The sequence below is a fragment of the Acomys minous genome, assembly GCF_964271855.1.
Source record: "Acomys minous genome assembly, chromosome: 1".
Lineage (NCBI taxonomy): Eukaryota > Metazoa > Chordata > Mammalia > Rodentia > Muridae > Acomys > Acomys minous.
The window spans coordinates 15,229,164-15,242,924 of record NC_140483.1 but is presented as its reverse complement, the minus strand read 5'-3'; the positions used below and the strand labels follow the sequence as shown (position 1 = coordinate 15,242,924).

The 13,761-nt window shown below is 50.0% G+C and overlaps 1 protein-coding gene across 1 annotated transcript in view; it reads right to left on the bottom strand.

Moving 5' to 3' along the window:
- The window catches only part of LOC311603061 (kinesin-like protein KIF28), a gene marked incomplete at its 3' end in the record, with an annotated part of 42,240 nt that overhangs the window by 9,204 nt on the left and 19,275 nt on the right, over window positions 1-13,761 (bottom strand). The window contains 7 exon segments of the mRNA XM_084791849.1: window positions 2,057-2,201; window positions 2,988-3,111; window positions 5,007-5,061; window positions 6,571-6,661; window positions 7,945-8,057; window positions 9,074-9,180; window positions 11,154-11,221. Coding sequence (XP_084647975.1) covers window positions 2,057-2,201; window positions 2,988-3,111; window positions 5,007-5,061; window positions 6,571-6,661; window positions 7,945-8,057; window positions 9,074-9,180; window positions 11,154-11,221 — 703 coding nt within the window.

Below are 13,761 nucleotides of genomic sequence, written 5' to 3'. Positions count from 1 at the left end.
GAGTTTCTCTGTATAGCCTTGGCTGTCCTAGACTCACTTTGTAGACCAGGCTGGCCTCGAACTCACTGGGATCCACCTGCCTCTGCCTTCCAAGCGCTGGGATTACCACCAGGTCTGGCTTGTTTGTTTGTTTTTCAAGAGACAGAATTTCTCTGTCTTAGAACTCACTGTGTAGACCAGGCTGGCCTTGAACTCACAGAGACCCACCTGCCTCTGCCTCCTGAGTGCTAGGATTAAAGATGTGTGCTAACCTTGCCCAGCTTCAACTGTTCACTTATACAGCTAGCTGCTCGTTGAAATCTTGAAGCCTTGGCTATTTTTTTTTTTCTTTTTTGGTCTTTCGAGACAGGGTCTCTCTGTGTAGCCTTGGCTGCCTCCCAAGTGCTGGGATTAATGGCGTGCACCACCACCACCGGCTAGCCTTGGCTACTCTTGTTCTTGATTTCAAGGCCCTTAGTCCAGTGTAGTCCTGGACAGTCCAAGAAGGAGGATTAAAGGGAGAAAAAACCAATGGGCCAGAGGAGGGGCTGGGGTTTTATGCTGGACCCTGAGTGGCTCAGCAAGTGACCGGTTCTTTCCTCACTTGTGTCTGGGTGCTGTGAAGGAAAGTCATAGCAACTGTGGGAGGCACTAATTCTCTTCTCAGAGTTGGAGGAGCACTGCCTGGTGTCAGGACCTGTCTGCTCTTTAGAGACTCCTTGCCTGTGGCTCACATGGTACTGAGGCCTCAGCACTTCTCAGCAGGCTGCCGTGAGAACCCTGAGACGTGAGTGCATCAACCCAGGGCCTGAGTTTCTGTCACCCACTATTATCCCGATGCTGGGAAGGTGTTCTGCACAGTCAGTTAGGAAGAACAAAATGAAAAGGTGGGTTATCTGTGGATGGTCTTGTATGTGTGTGTGTGTGTGTGTGTGTGTATGTGTGTGTGTGTGTGTGTATACAGGTGTGCATGCAGAGATCAAGGGAAGATGTCAAACACCCTATTCCATCACTTTCTACCATATTCCCTTGAGGGAACTTCTTTCCATGAGCCTAGACAAGCAGCCACCAAGCCCCAGCAACCTTCTCATCTCTGTCCCACATGAGACCACACCCAACTCTTTACACGGATGATGGTATAAGCCCATGTCATGGCCATGAAGCTAGAATTCTTAACCATGGAACCCTCTTGTTAACCCTGGTCTTGGATGGATCAATGACCCCAGCAGAATGTGGTTGCGGGACCACACATCTATAATCCCAATTCTCAGCATGCTGAGGACAGGGTAACAAATGGATACCAGCTTGGGCTACATAGTGAGTTTCGGGCTAGCCTGGGCTACCCAGTGAGATCTGAAAACCCAAAACAGAGCTAGGTTATGGTGGCTCATACCTGTGACCTCAGTTTCCCACTGCTCCTCACCTGAGGCTTTTTAAGGTAAACAGAGTGTAGGCACCTCCCCCTTCCCCCACCCCCAAGAAGCCAGCACATCACAAAAACCTCAATGGGTTCCAGCCCGCCCTGAGGCTATGACTCAGTGCTGCAGGAGGAGGCTGTAGAGTGAGGGAAGGTGGACAGGCCTCCTCACCTGTGAGGAATCCTAGATAGTGCAGGGGTGAAGGGTAGGCTGAGGGACAAAGGAGAATCTTCCACTCAGAAACCTAGAGCTGCAATTTCTTCCAAAGCAAAGCCTGGACCTTGCCCATCACTTTCTCTCTACGCCAGAGCAGGCTCTCAATGCATGCTCGCCCTGTTGGCTGGAGGCCTTTAACCCGCTGACCTCGACTCAGCATTCTAGCCTCCACTCTCCCATCCCAAGGTTCACAGCTCAGGCTGCCTTCTCCCTCATCCCTAAGGGCAGGGTTAGTGAGCGAAGGACACCTTTGACGCGTACTCAAGTCTCTATTTCTGTGAAGACCATATTTGGGTGCTCAGTGGTAGAGCACTTGTGTAGCAAGCAAGAACACAAAGCCTCGAGTTTGACCCCCAGCATGCCACTGTACTCTGACACCATGAAGGCAGTTGCTTTTAGGTTTGCAAGAGAAGGGGCCAGAAGACAGGCCCAGCGCCGCTTACCGAGCATGTCAGCACTCACTCCCTCAGCAGCCGCTCGCTCCAGCTGGAAAAAGTCGTAGTCGAATCTGCTCAGGTCTTCAGCGCCTCGCTCTGAGGGAAACCCGATGTAGAGGAAGGCACTGTTGGATCCCAAGATGATGCGGTCCTTGGGGGGCAAAAGGGGGCGGAGCTTAGGGAGCAAAGCCTTGGCCTGCTCCAGGGCCCAGGCATCTACTCAAGCCACAGTTGAAAGATCTGAGAACTCTTTTTCCCTCAGCCCTCTTCCAGGATATGAAACCACCATGGTCAAAGCCTCAAGATTAAAATACTGGGGTTCTGTGGCGTGCACTGGGATCTGACTGGGATTAGGATTTCAGAAGTCCTCTGAGGAGGAGATGATTTAAGTGTAGATGTTATGTGAGGCTTTTTGTGAGGTAGACCGCACTGCTTCCAGTCCACGGTCCTTGGGGTGGGGCGTGTGCTCGACCGTGAGGCTAGGGAGGGCTCACCAGGTGCTTCTAAAAGAGGAGTGGCTGAGCCACCTGTCTGTCTTAGAGGCTTCAGGGTAGCCAATAGGAGCCGTTGTGGTAGTAGAGACTCCAAGGGTGGAGGAACGCAACGGAACAAAGAGCGACTGAGGTAAGTAGATGCTTCACTCCCAAGGACAGGTTCTCTTGAGCATCAAATGCCATGCAATGTGAGCACTGAGAAGGGTCTCAGAGCGTGTCCGTCTCCACTTTCCCTCCGCTATGAGTGATGTCCGGAGAAGTGGAGTGGTGCTCCCCAGACATGGTGCGTTGGGAGCAGGTCTGTCACTCCAGCCTTTGCAGTCTGGCAAAGGCCTGGCCAGACCCTCTCATTGTGACAGGAGACATTTCACAAGAGAGCCGCCCCTACTGCCCACCATGGCCACCATCTCAAGGGTGCATCTGTGCCTGGGCAAGGAACCTACCAAGTGCTGCAGCATTGTCCTGTTGGTGACAGGTACCCCATTAACAATGACCTTGCAGTTGCTGTGTGGAACGACTGTCACTTTACCATCCGAATTCATGAAGGAAGCATGTTTGTCTGAAATTCTAAGACAAAAGTTTGTTAGCCAGGCGGTGGTGGCGCACGCCTTTAATCCCAAGCACTAGGGAGGCAGAGGCAGGCGGATCGCTGTGAGTTCGAGGCCAGCCTGGTCTACAAAGTGAATCCAGGATAGTCAAGGCTACACAGAGAAACCCTGTCTTGGGAAAAAAAAAATAGTTTGTCTCAGTCACCCAGTAGATTATGACTTCATGGCTGGTCAAGTTGCACAGTGAGACCCACAGCTGTGAGCAATGGGGAAGCTCTTGCTGCCCCAACCCCACAGAGCGCAGGGCTTTGTCGTAGGCTGCAGGCCTGGCCTTGGAAGGTGCAGGGAGCTGGAAGGCAGCGAGGATGCTATAGGTGTCACAGAACCAACCCCAGCTGAGGGCCTACAGCAGCCAGCAACCTCCTGACACAGACACCATCAGGAGTCCTTGACAGCTACAGGGCAGCAATGGAACAAGAAAAGCTTTGATAGCCAAGATACAGAATAACCCCCTGCATCCATCAACAGATGACAAACGTGGTGTGTGTACACCGGGGGACACTATTTGGCCAGAAAGAATGAATTCCCATGAGGTCAGCAACACGAGTGCAACTGGAGGGGACTATGAGGTCAACCAGGTACAAGAAAACAAATACACATGCGCTCACCCATATATGGAGGTCAAAACACTGGTCTCAAAGAAATAAGAGTGGCTGCCATGGCCGGGGAGGAGGTGAGGGAATAGTTAACGGAGCTGAGTAAGAAGAGCACTTCTGGTGTTCTATAGCACAGTATGATGATGCTCAAAGCTGTCAACAGAACGCTTCGAATCCCTTGTACCTCTCTCTGATTGCTAACTGTTGTGTGTGACTTCTGAAAAATCACACTATCTGTAGACCACAAATAGACATAATTGTGGTACCAATTAAAACATACGTAATTTTAAATCATTTTTTAAAGTTCTCTATTTTTATTTTTTATGTGCATTGGTGTTTTGCCTGCATGTCCGTCTGTGTGAGGATGTCGGATTCCCTGGAACTGGAGTTACAGTTGTGAGCTGCCATGTGGTTGCTGGGAACTGAATCCGGGTTCTCGGGAAGAGCAGCCAGTGCTCTTAACCCCTGAGTCATCTTCTCAGCCCTTTACATGGACATTTAAGAGCTGCCTCAGCGAGTGCCTCAGTGAGGACCCGAGGCTAGAGCCACCTGGAGGTGCAGTCACACTACATGCTTGCCTCCGCCCTGCCCCCTTCATTTCTGGTCTGATCACCTTGCTTCTGCTGTGGAGTTCTGCCTTACAGCCTCTAACCACTGGTGTCCCTTTTCTCCCAAGATGAGTACACAGAAACAGGAGGTTCCCACACAGTGGACTTCAGTGAGCACTTTTTTTCCTTTTTATTTATTTATTTATTTTATTATGTATACAGTATTCTGCCTACATGTACACCTGCACACTAGAAGAGGGCACCAGATCTCATTATAGATGGTTGTGAGCCACCATGTGGTTGCTGGGAATTGAACTCAGGACCTCTGGAAGAACAGCCAGTGCTCCTAACCTCTGAGCCATCTCTCCAGCCCTCAGTGAGCAGCACTCTTGCATGAGCACTGGAGAGCTGCCGAGGGAGGCCTGGGAGCTCTGTCTGCCCATCCAGCAGGACTTACAGCCGGCCTCACCTAGGACCAGTGGCTTTACAGACTTCTCCAGCCAGGCACATTGGCCCAAGGCTGACAGACCAGCACTCGGAGGAGGAGACAAGGGAATTTCATGTTTGAGGCCAGCCTGGGCTATAAAGTGAGATCCTGTCTCAAAAACAAAAACAGCCTTCCTCCCTCCCTGGGGGGGAGGGGCAGGAAGACAGCTCTCTGGGCTGAGAGGCCCTGATCCTCTAGTTGGGGACACAGGTGCTGTTCTTACCCCAAGCCGTGAAGACAGATAGCGTTTGAAGCCGCTTGACCAACATCACAGGAGCCTGGAAAGAGTCAGGACAGTTTATCTTCAAAACTTGTCAGCATTTGGCCTTGATGAAGTAATGTCCTTGATAGTTTGAAAGTGGCTTTTATTTTTCCTTTTGGTTTTCTGAGACAGGGTTTCTCTGTGTAGCCTTGGCTGTCCTGGACTTGCTTTGTAGATCAGGCTGGCCTCAAACACAGTGATCCACCTGCCTCTGCCTCCTGAGTGCTGGGATTAAAGGCGTGTGCCACCATGCCCACCTGAAAGTGGCATTTTTTTCCTCCAGTAAGAGCATGTGAAGAATTTGTTTTTAGTTGGCACTGTCGATCATAACTGGGCATAACCTTGTTTTATGCACACTTGTTTTACTTTCTGCTTTTGTTTGTTCTTTTTGGGATTTCCAACTTGGTGACAGAGCTGCCTTTTTCATGGGCCTTAGTCCTTAGTGACCCACTCAGGCTGGGACAGCAAAGGCACCTCTTAGAGGCTCTGTTTCTGGGGTGGCTGGCCCCTTGGGGGTGCAAGTATTCCCTGCAGCTCCCGAGTGGGCCTGGCTGTCATCCTGTGAGCATCATGCACCTGTCTAAGACATGCATAATGGCCAGGAAGGGGAGGCCAGGGGTCAGCCCAACTTGGGCACAATTCCCACCCATCCAGTAGTATTCAAAGTGACAGTTCAAAGGCTGCCACCTCTTCAAAATCCCTGGACAAAAATGTGATGTGACCACGCGTTGTATGTATGTGTATGATAGAGACCATTTCCCTTAGCAAGGAAAGACTCTAACCCACACTACACCTTGAGTGAGCGTAATTATACTCAGTGAGAGCTGGGCGTAATAGCACACACCTTTAATCCTAGCACTCAGGAGGCAGAGACAGGTGGATCCCTGTGAGTTCAAGGCCAGCCTGGTCTACAGTGAGTCCAGGACAGCCAAGGCTACACAGAGAAACCCTGTCTTGAAAAACCGGGGGGGGGGGGGGGGGGGAATTATACTCAGTGAGGCTGGGTGTGGTGGCGCACACCTTTAATCCCATCCAGCACTCGGGAGGCAGAGGCAGGCGGATCTCTGTGAATTTGAGGCCAGCTTGGTCTACAAAGAGAGTCAGAACAGCCAGAGATACACAGAGAAATCCTGTCTTGAAAAAAAAAAATCATACAGTGAACTTGACCCAGACACAAAATACAAGTGTGGTGTGATCTCATTGCCGTGAGGCACGGGGTGAAATCCAGACACAGAAAGAATAACAGTGGTCACTCAGAGCCCAGGGAGGTGAGTGGGGAGGTAATGTTTCAGCTTGAGGCAATGATGGAAAGTTCTGGAAGTAGATGTGGTAATGCCTGTGTACTGTGGTTAAAGAGAACTTTGTGTTGTATATTTTATAGCACAACTTTTTTTAAAAATCAAAAAAAGGAAAGGGGGAGGATGGAAGGAGGGGAGGGAGGCAGAGAGGGAGGGGAAGGAGAAGAAGAGAGGGAGGAAGCAAAGGAGTCAGAGCTGGCCTGGGGAGAGGCAGCAGAATCAAGTACCACTGTGAATGAAGAACTTGAGGACCCCTGTGAGCTGCGGGTCCTCGTTGACATTGAAGAGGTGCGGGAGAGTCTTCACCATCTGCTGTTCCTAGGAAGACAGAGAGAAGTCTGTCCTACAGACCGAAGGAGGAAGGGGAGCTGTCCGGGCAGGCATCTGCCAAGGCCCAGAGGCCTCCCTTCCTTGTGGGCCCCCGCTAGCCCATCTTCTATCGCCCCGCCCACCTTCCTTATGCCTCACCTACTTTCCTCAAGCCCCGCCCCCATCCTCTCGCTCCTGGCTCCCTGCTGGGTATCCCCAGAGGGAGGGGTTTGTCCTTTAACTTGCTGCTAGCTAACGGAGCACCAGCAAAGAATGGCACCCTGTGGTCTTCCTCCGAGATGCCCAAGTGCATCTCAGCATGGGTAAAACCGGATTGGGCTTGTGGAAGATGGACAAACAGAAGTAGAGCAAACACTGTGGCTCAGGGTGATTTTTAAATCCTAAATTCCTTCTGATTAAAAGTAAAGAAGTTGAGCTGGGCGTGGTGGCGCATGCCTTTAATCCCAGCGCTCGGGAGGCAGAGGCAGGCGGATTGCTGTGCGTTCGAGGCCAGCCTGGTCTACAAAGAGAGTCTAGGACAGTCAAGGCTACACAGAGAAACCCTGTCTTGAAAACAACAACAACAAAATAATAAAAACATAAAAAATAAAAGTAAAGTTGAAAGTCCTAGTGGCTACTGCTCTGCAGTCCTGTACCCTGAATCCAACTTAAACCCAGAGACACACAGGCCCACTCACCCTTCTACAGGATGCTATTTAATAGGGCGTCTGTGGGCACTGGAGTTATGCATAGACCTTTGGAATCTTTGACCTCTAACTTGACCTGGGTTGCTGACACCACAGACCATACCCTACCCTACTCCCACCACCTAAGGCTTATTCTGGGCTTCAGGAACCTTCCTGAATCCAAGTTGAGCATCTGCTCAGAGCCTCATCGCAGTCAGGGTGGCAAAGGGAGGCAGGGAGACATCTTTCTCATCCATGGATGACATTCAGAGCCTGGCTCAGACACTGGATGTGGCTCAGTGCTGCAGAGACTTTCCTAGCATTTGCAAGGCCCCAGGGCTCACTCCTAGCGCCTAAAACAATGGCATGCCAGCCCAGAGAGGCACAGTAGCTCAGGACAATCTATACTGTCCCCAGGGGACACTCGCACCTGCCTTAGTCCTTCAAAAATGCATCACCAATAGCCCTGACATCTGCCTTCATTAATCAGGGTGCCATAACCGCCTCGATCCATTCAGGCCCCAACTCTGCCCTCACTACAGTCTGGAACCCACAGCAGCACAGGCTGCCCGCTGCGTGGAGGGAGATGGACTGTGTGAGCCTCACCTGTGAGAGAGCCGCATGCTGTTGTGCCCACTCCCTCCGGGCCTGCTCCAACAGGTGGGCCCAGGTTACTCGAGTCCCCAGCTGCAGTTCTGCCAGCAAACAGGCTGAGCGCTCTAGACGGAGGGAGGGAAGAAGGGAGGGACAGGGACGTTAAGCACCAGGGTCGGGAGGGGCTGAGCTGCTTCTGGGTGATTCTGTGAAGACTCATCTGGTCAGTCCCGGGGTAACTCAGGCATCAGAGCATGGAGGACAATTCCTGAGAAGCATGGGAACCCCTTTTCTCCTTTTCACCTGTAGGTAGGTGACCATCTGTTCAGGGAATTCCCATCCAACTAGAGGTTCAGAAAGAATGACAGATTGGTTTTACACTGTTTTTTTTTTTTTTAATATGTTCCATGTTTGGGTTTATATAAAATTGTGAGAATTAGATGGTATGAAAGGGTCAACACCTGGCACATTAAGAGCCTGTGACCAGCAGAGCCTGGTGTGCGCCACCATCTGCATCTGCTCTAACAGAGCTTTGTGGCAGTGGATGCCTACGATCTGCCAGTCGGCATAGGAAGCCTGGAAATGTGTCGTCCTTGTTAGTAATTAGGCAGCGGTACAAACCATCCCAAAGGCCCTGAGGACCATGGGAAACAAGAAACCTCAGGACTACCCACAAATACGTCCATGTCATCAGAAGCATGTCACCACCAGGATCCAGGTCCCCCTAAGTTACCTGTGCACTTTCTGCGCATGTGCTGGGTCATTTATAAAGGGGGATCACTCCATCCTCCCCCTCTCTCTCTTCCTCTCGTCTCCCCAGAGACCACCTGTGTGTACCGCTCCTAATAAAGCCTCCTTTGTGGGTCTGCCAGGTGGTGTGATTTGTGTATCTAGTCCATAGTTACGGTGGGCAACTCTAACACTGGCTGAGCCTACTCCGCGTTTATGTGGTATGGGAAAGCACAGGGCCTTTGTTTCCTGTGACAAATGACATGATGCAGATCTCAAAGCTGAAAATGTTCAAGGTTGAGCCAAAAGATCCTTAACAAAATGTAGGCATTCCCTCCTTCCTCAGGCCAACTAGCTCCTGGGTGTCACCAGCTCCGGGTGTGGCTGAGCAGAGCCTCCTGACTCGACTTACCTGCTGCTCCAGCATCCCCGAAGCCAAGCAGCAGCTTGTTCTCCACCCTGGACGCTCTCACCAGTGTGCAGGTGTTGATCACAGCTTTGTTCTGCACCTTTTTAGCCCTGTCACAGGCAATGACAAATGCTCTCAGGCCCCCCTTGCAGTCAGAGCTACACCACCAGCCCTGGAGTAACAGCGGGCAACTGCAGATCCCAGGCAAAACCAGGTCAGTTTTCATTACCAGGTGGGTCTAGCCTTTTGCATTGTGACATTCTGTTATCTACAAATTTCTTGGGCCACATTCATAGCTGGGATGCATCATGGGCCCGTAAGCCATCGGCTAGACATAACTGCAACCAAAACTGATCCCAGTTGCCTACAGGGTTCACACAAACTCACGAAGCTCAGCTGAGTCATGCCCCCCACCCCATGTGTGTCCCCTGAATGTCCTAGGTTCTGAACACACTTGGATAATTCAAGAATGTGCTGTGTCAGACATCAAAACCCTGGAAGCCAGAGGCGAACTAACTGCCCGTGCCACAGGCAACAGTCAACTCAGAGGGTTCCTGATGCTGTCACCACCACAGAAAGCCCAGGCAGCCCAGAACAGGACTTATTCTCTGTCTAAAATTTAAATTTCACTGGGTGTCTGATGCTACTGTTGTCTTGATGTTGGGGACTGGACGCCTAGGCCGTTAATGCCTGGCTCTGCCCCCACGGGCATGTTAGTTCTATTTGCTTGCTGGTTTATTTTATAAAAAAAGTGTAAATAGCTGGAGAGATGGCTCAGAGGTTAAGCGCACTGGCTGTTCTTCCGAAGGTCCTGAGTTCAATTCCCAGCAACCACAGCTTCCTCACAGCCATCTATAATGAGATCTGGTGCCCTCTTCTGGCCTGCTGGCACACATGCAGGCAGAACATTGTATACATAATAAAATAAAAACCTTAAAAAAAAAAAAAAGAAGTGTAAATAGACCCCCGGTGAGGCTTGAGCTAAGCACAAAGTTCAGACCAGAGTACAGAGAGCCTCTCTGTGCACATCCCCTCCCAGAAGTCAGCTGATGAGATTGCAGGGATGGATTGGCAGGAGAAAAGGAACATTCTGGATGAGCCAGATGTAGGCTCAAATTTCTTAACCAATATATTTTATTACAAACTTATTAACCGAGCACATGTCATTTACAACCCGACTAACCAAAACATAGGAAAAGAGGATTAAAGAATACAATAACAAAACCGTAAGGATATCAGTTCCGAGGAACGATTCTCCTGGCATAATCAGCAGGATTTCTTCTGCTGGAACCTGGAGTAACCAGAACCCAGAACCTCAGCAGAAGCCAGAGCCCCGAAGCCTTCCTTCGAGTGATTCTCGTGAACAGCCAAAACTATCCCGTCCCCAAAGGCTCCGCCTCTTGTTTTTGGCTCATTTATATATCTCCTCCCAGAGTCTGTTCACTGGATCTTTTCAGCTGGCAACAATCAAGCTCCCGCACGAGGTGGTTTGCCTTCTAGTGGATTAACATCACCTGTTCTTACAAGACCGTTCCCCATCCCACACTTGGGATCATAACAAAAACAGATTTATCTCTCCTTCAGCCAGATTTCTGCCTATACATCTGAGCTTGCGTTGCAGATACTGGGAGAAACAGCACTGCATCCCTCTGCACAGTGAAGGTACGAGGAAATGTGGTTTTTCACCCATGGGCAAGGGCTCTCTGACTGAGAAGTGTCTGAACAGCAGATTATGTAAGAGAGATGGTTCATCAGAGCCATGATCTGAACTGTAGGGTTCTGTTGTTTTGTTTGCTTGTTTGTTTGTTTTGAGGAGAATCTCACCCGGGGGGCTGGAGCTCTCTAACTCACAGAGAGCCATCTGCCTCTGACCCCTAAGTGCTGGGATTAAAGGCCCCATGCCACCACAGTTAAACCCGAGGTGCTTTGGTCTGTCCCTGGGCAGCAAGAGCTCTTACGGTTGGGCCTTCTCTCTCCAGCCCCTTCATCTCCTGTACTCAGCCCAGCAAGTAGCAGAGTGCTGAAAGGACTTGTGACTTAGGACACAGAACGCAATGACAGGTGTGGCTCATAAACCTCTCACCTCTCTGCATATCTCAGCGTCGACAAGGTCTCCTCATAGCAGATGTCTGCTGGACTTATGGCTGCAATCTGGAAACATCCCACGTGGGAATTTATTACAATCAATGCTATTAAAATAGCGAACATCGGGGCAGGGGAGGGGGATGGCGCAGACAGTCGTAGAGTGCTTGCTTTGCACATGTGAGCAACTGAGTTTGATGCCAGCACTCACACACGCACAAACATGGCACATGTGCTGGCACACACTTGTAACCCCAGTACTGAGAGGGAGCGGGGACAGGAGGATCCAGAGAGCTCACTGGCCAGAGGTCTAGGTCTCATTGGTGGACCCCAGGCCAATGAGAGACCCTGCCTCAAAGCACAAGGATCACATTCCTGAGGATGACTCTTGAAGTTACCGTCTGGCCTTCACACGTGCGCGCATTCCCACCTGTACATACATTTGCATTCCAACCTGTACATACACATGCATTTCATGCATACACATGCTGACAAAAAATAATTAATGGGCCGGACAGTGGTGGCGCACACCTTTAATCTCAGCACTTGAGAGGCAGAGGCATGTGGATCTCTGTGAGTTCAAGGCCAGCCTGGACTACAGAGCAAGTTCCAGGACAGCCAAGCCTAACACAGAGAGACCCTGTCTCAAAAAACAAAAACAAAAAAATTATTATTATTATTATTATTATTATTATTATTATTATTATTATTTAATTATCTTATGTGTATGAATGTATGTGTGTGTTCCATGTGTGTGTGTGGTCCCTGTAGAGGTCTGAAGAGGGCAATAGAGTCCCAGGAACTGGAGTTACAGATGGTTGTGAGCCATCATGTGCGTGCTGGGTATCAAAATTTAGTCCTTTGCAAATCGCCGAGAGTGTGTGCTCTTAACCAGTGAGCCATCTCTCCACATCTCTGAACTTCAAACATTTAAAAATTAGATTTATTTTTACATGTATTTATTTATTTATTGTGTGTGTGTGTGTGTGTGTGTGTGTGTGTGTGTGTGTGTGTGTGACATGCCACAGTGTTCATGTGGTAGTCAGAGGACAACTCACAACTCTCTCCAGCCACTACATGGGACCTGGGACTAGAACTCAGGTCATGAGGTTTGGCAGCAAGCACCTGTTCCCGCTGAGCCATCTCACGGCCCCATTTGAACGTCACAACCCAGAACTCCCAGCTTAGAGAAAACAAACACAGCCAAAAGCCACCAGCCACCTGCCAACTGCCAACTGGCGGGACTGGCATTTGAGCCTGCCACTGGCTAATTCTGAGATCTGTCCCCATCCTGCTGACTCTGCCTCAGGCTCTCTGGTGGGTTCTCAGCAATGCCCTCGGGAAACTGAGCAGTTGCTAAATGCTAGTGGGGCAGAGAGAAAAACTTCTGTTTGGCGCCCAGATCCTGTCAAGAGCACAGTGACTGATTCTCTGTGACCTTCCCATTGCTGAGACAAAACACCTGGGGACATCAGTTTCCAGAGCAGTTGGCTCATCAAGGCAGTTGGAAGATCAGAGCATTGTACAAGGTGGGTTTTGGGGCTGGGAGAAAGCCTGTACTGTGGCCTTCCTCCTCCTTCCTCCTCCTTACACAGCCCCCAGCCTGGCATGTGCTATTGCCCACATTCAGGGCAAGTCTTTATTCTTTGCTAAATCCTCTCCAGAAACACTGTCTCACAGTCACGGGCAAAGGTAAAATACGCTCTAGTCTTACGTGTGGCAGCGCAAGGTTGTGAAAATAGCTCTTGCATTCTAAGAGGCTGGAGCTTCTGCTGGTCCTCATGGCCAAAATGAACAATACACCTTAAAGCACTTAAGACCTGGGGCTGGAGAGATGGCTCAGAGGTTAAGAGCACTGGCTGCTCTTCCTAAGGTCCTGAGTTCAATTGCCAGGAACCACATGGTGGCTTGCGACCATCTATAATGAGATCTGGAGCCCTCTTCTGGCATGCAGGCAGAATACTGTATACATAATCAGTAAGTAGATAAATCTTAGAGAAAACAGTGTAACAACTGGCCTTACTTGCCTCAGGTTTCCCATGTAGTCAGCATTTACAACCTAAGATAACACAGTTATAATCTTTTTTTGTTTTGTTTTGTTTTGTTTTTGTTTTTTGAGACAGGGTCTCTCTGTGTAGCCTTGGCTGTCCTGGACTCGCTTTGTAACACAATCTTGCACTCTCCCACGGTCTGGACTCAGAACACATGTATCATTTGCTGAAAGCAGCACATACAGAGGTTAAAAGGAGCGTCCCAAAATATACTTTAGAGGTTGAAAGAGTTTACGCATGTTGGGTCCCAGAGGACAATGACAGTGATGTCTGGAGTGCTGGCTGGTGTCGGGTTCGGCTGGAATGAGTTGGATCCAGAGACTGAATTCCCTTTAAGAGACTTTTGCTGAAATTTGGGCTGGTGTCACAGAGCTTGGAGGTTGGCTGTATCCATTCCGTGTTTTACTTAGGTCTGGGACACTTAACACTTGTTCCTCATCTCCTTTTCTTCAACATTTTGCTGTTGTAAAACAGTACAATGAAACAAAACAAAACAAAAAAACAAAAAGGCTGGGCGTGGTGGCACACGCCTTTAATCCCAGCACTTGAGAGGCAGAG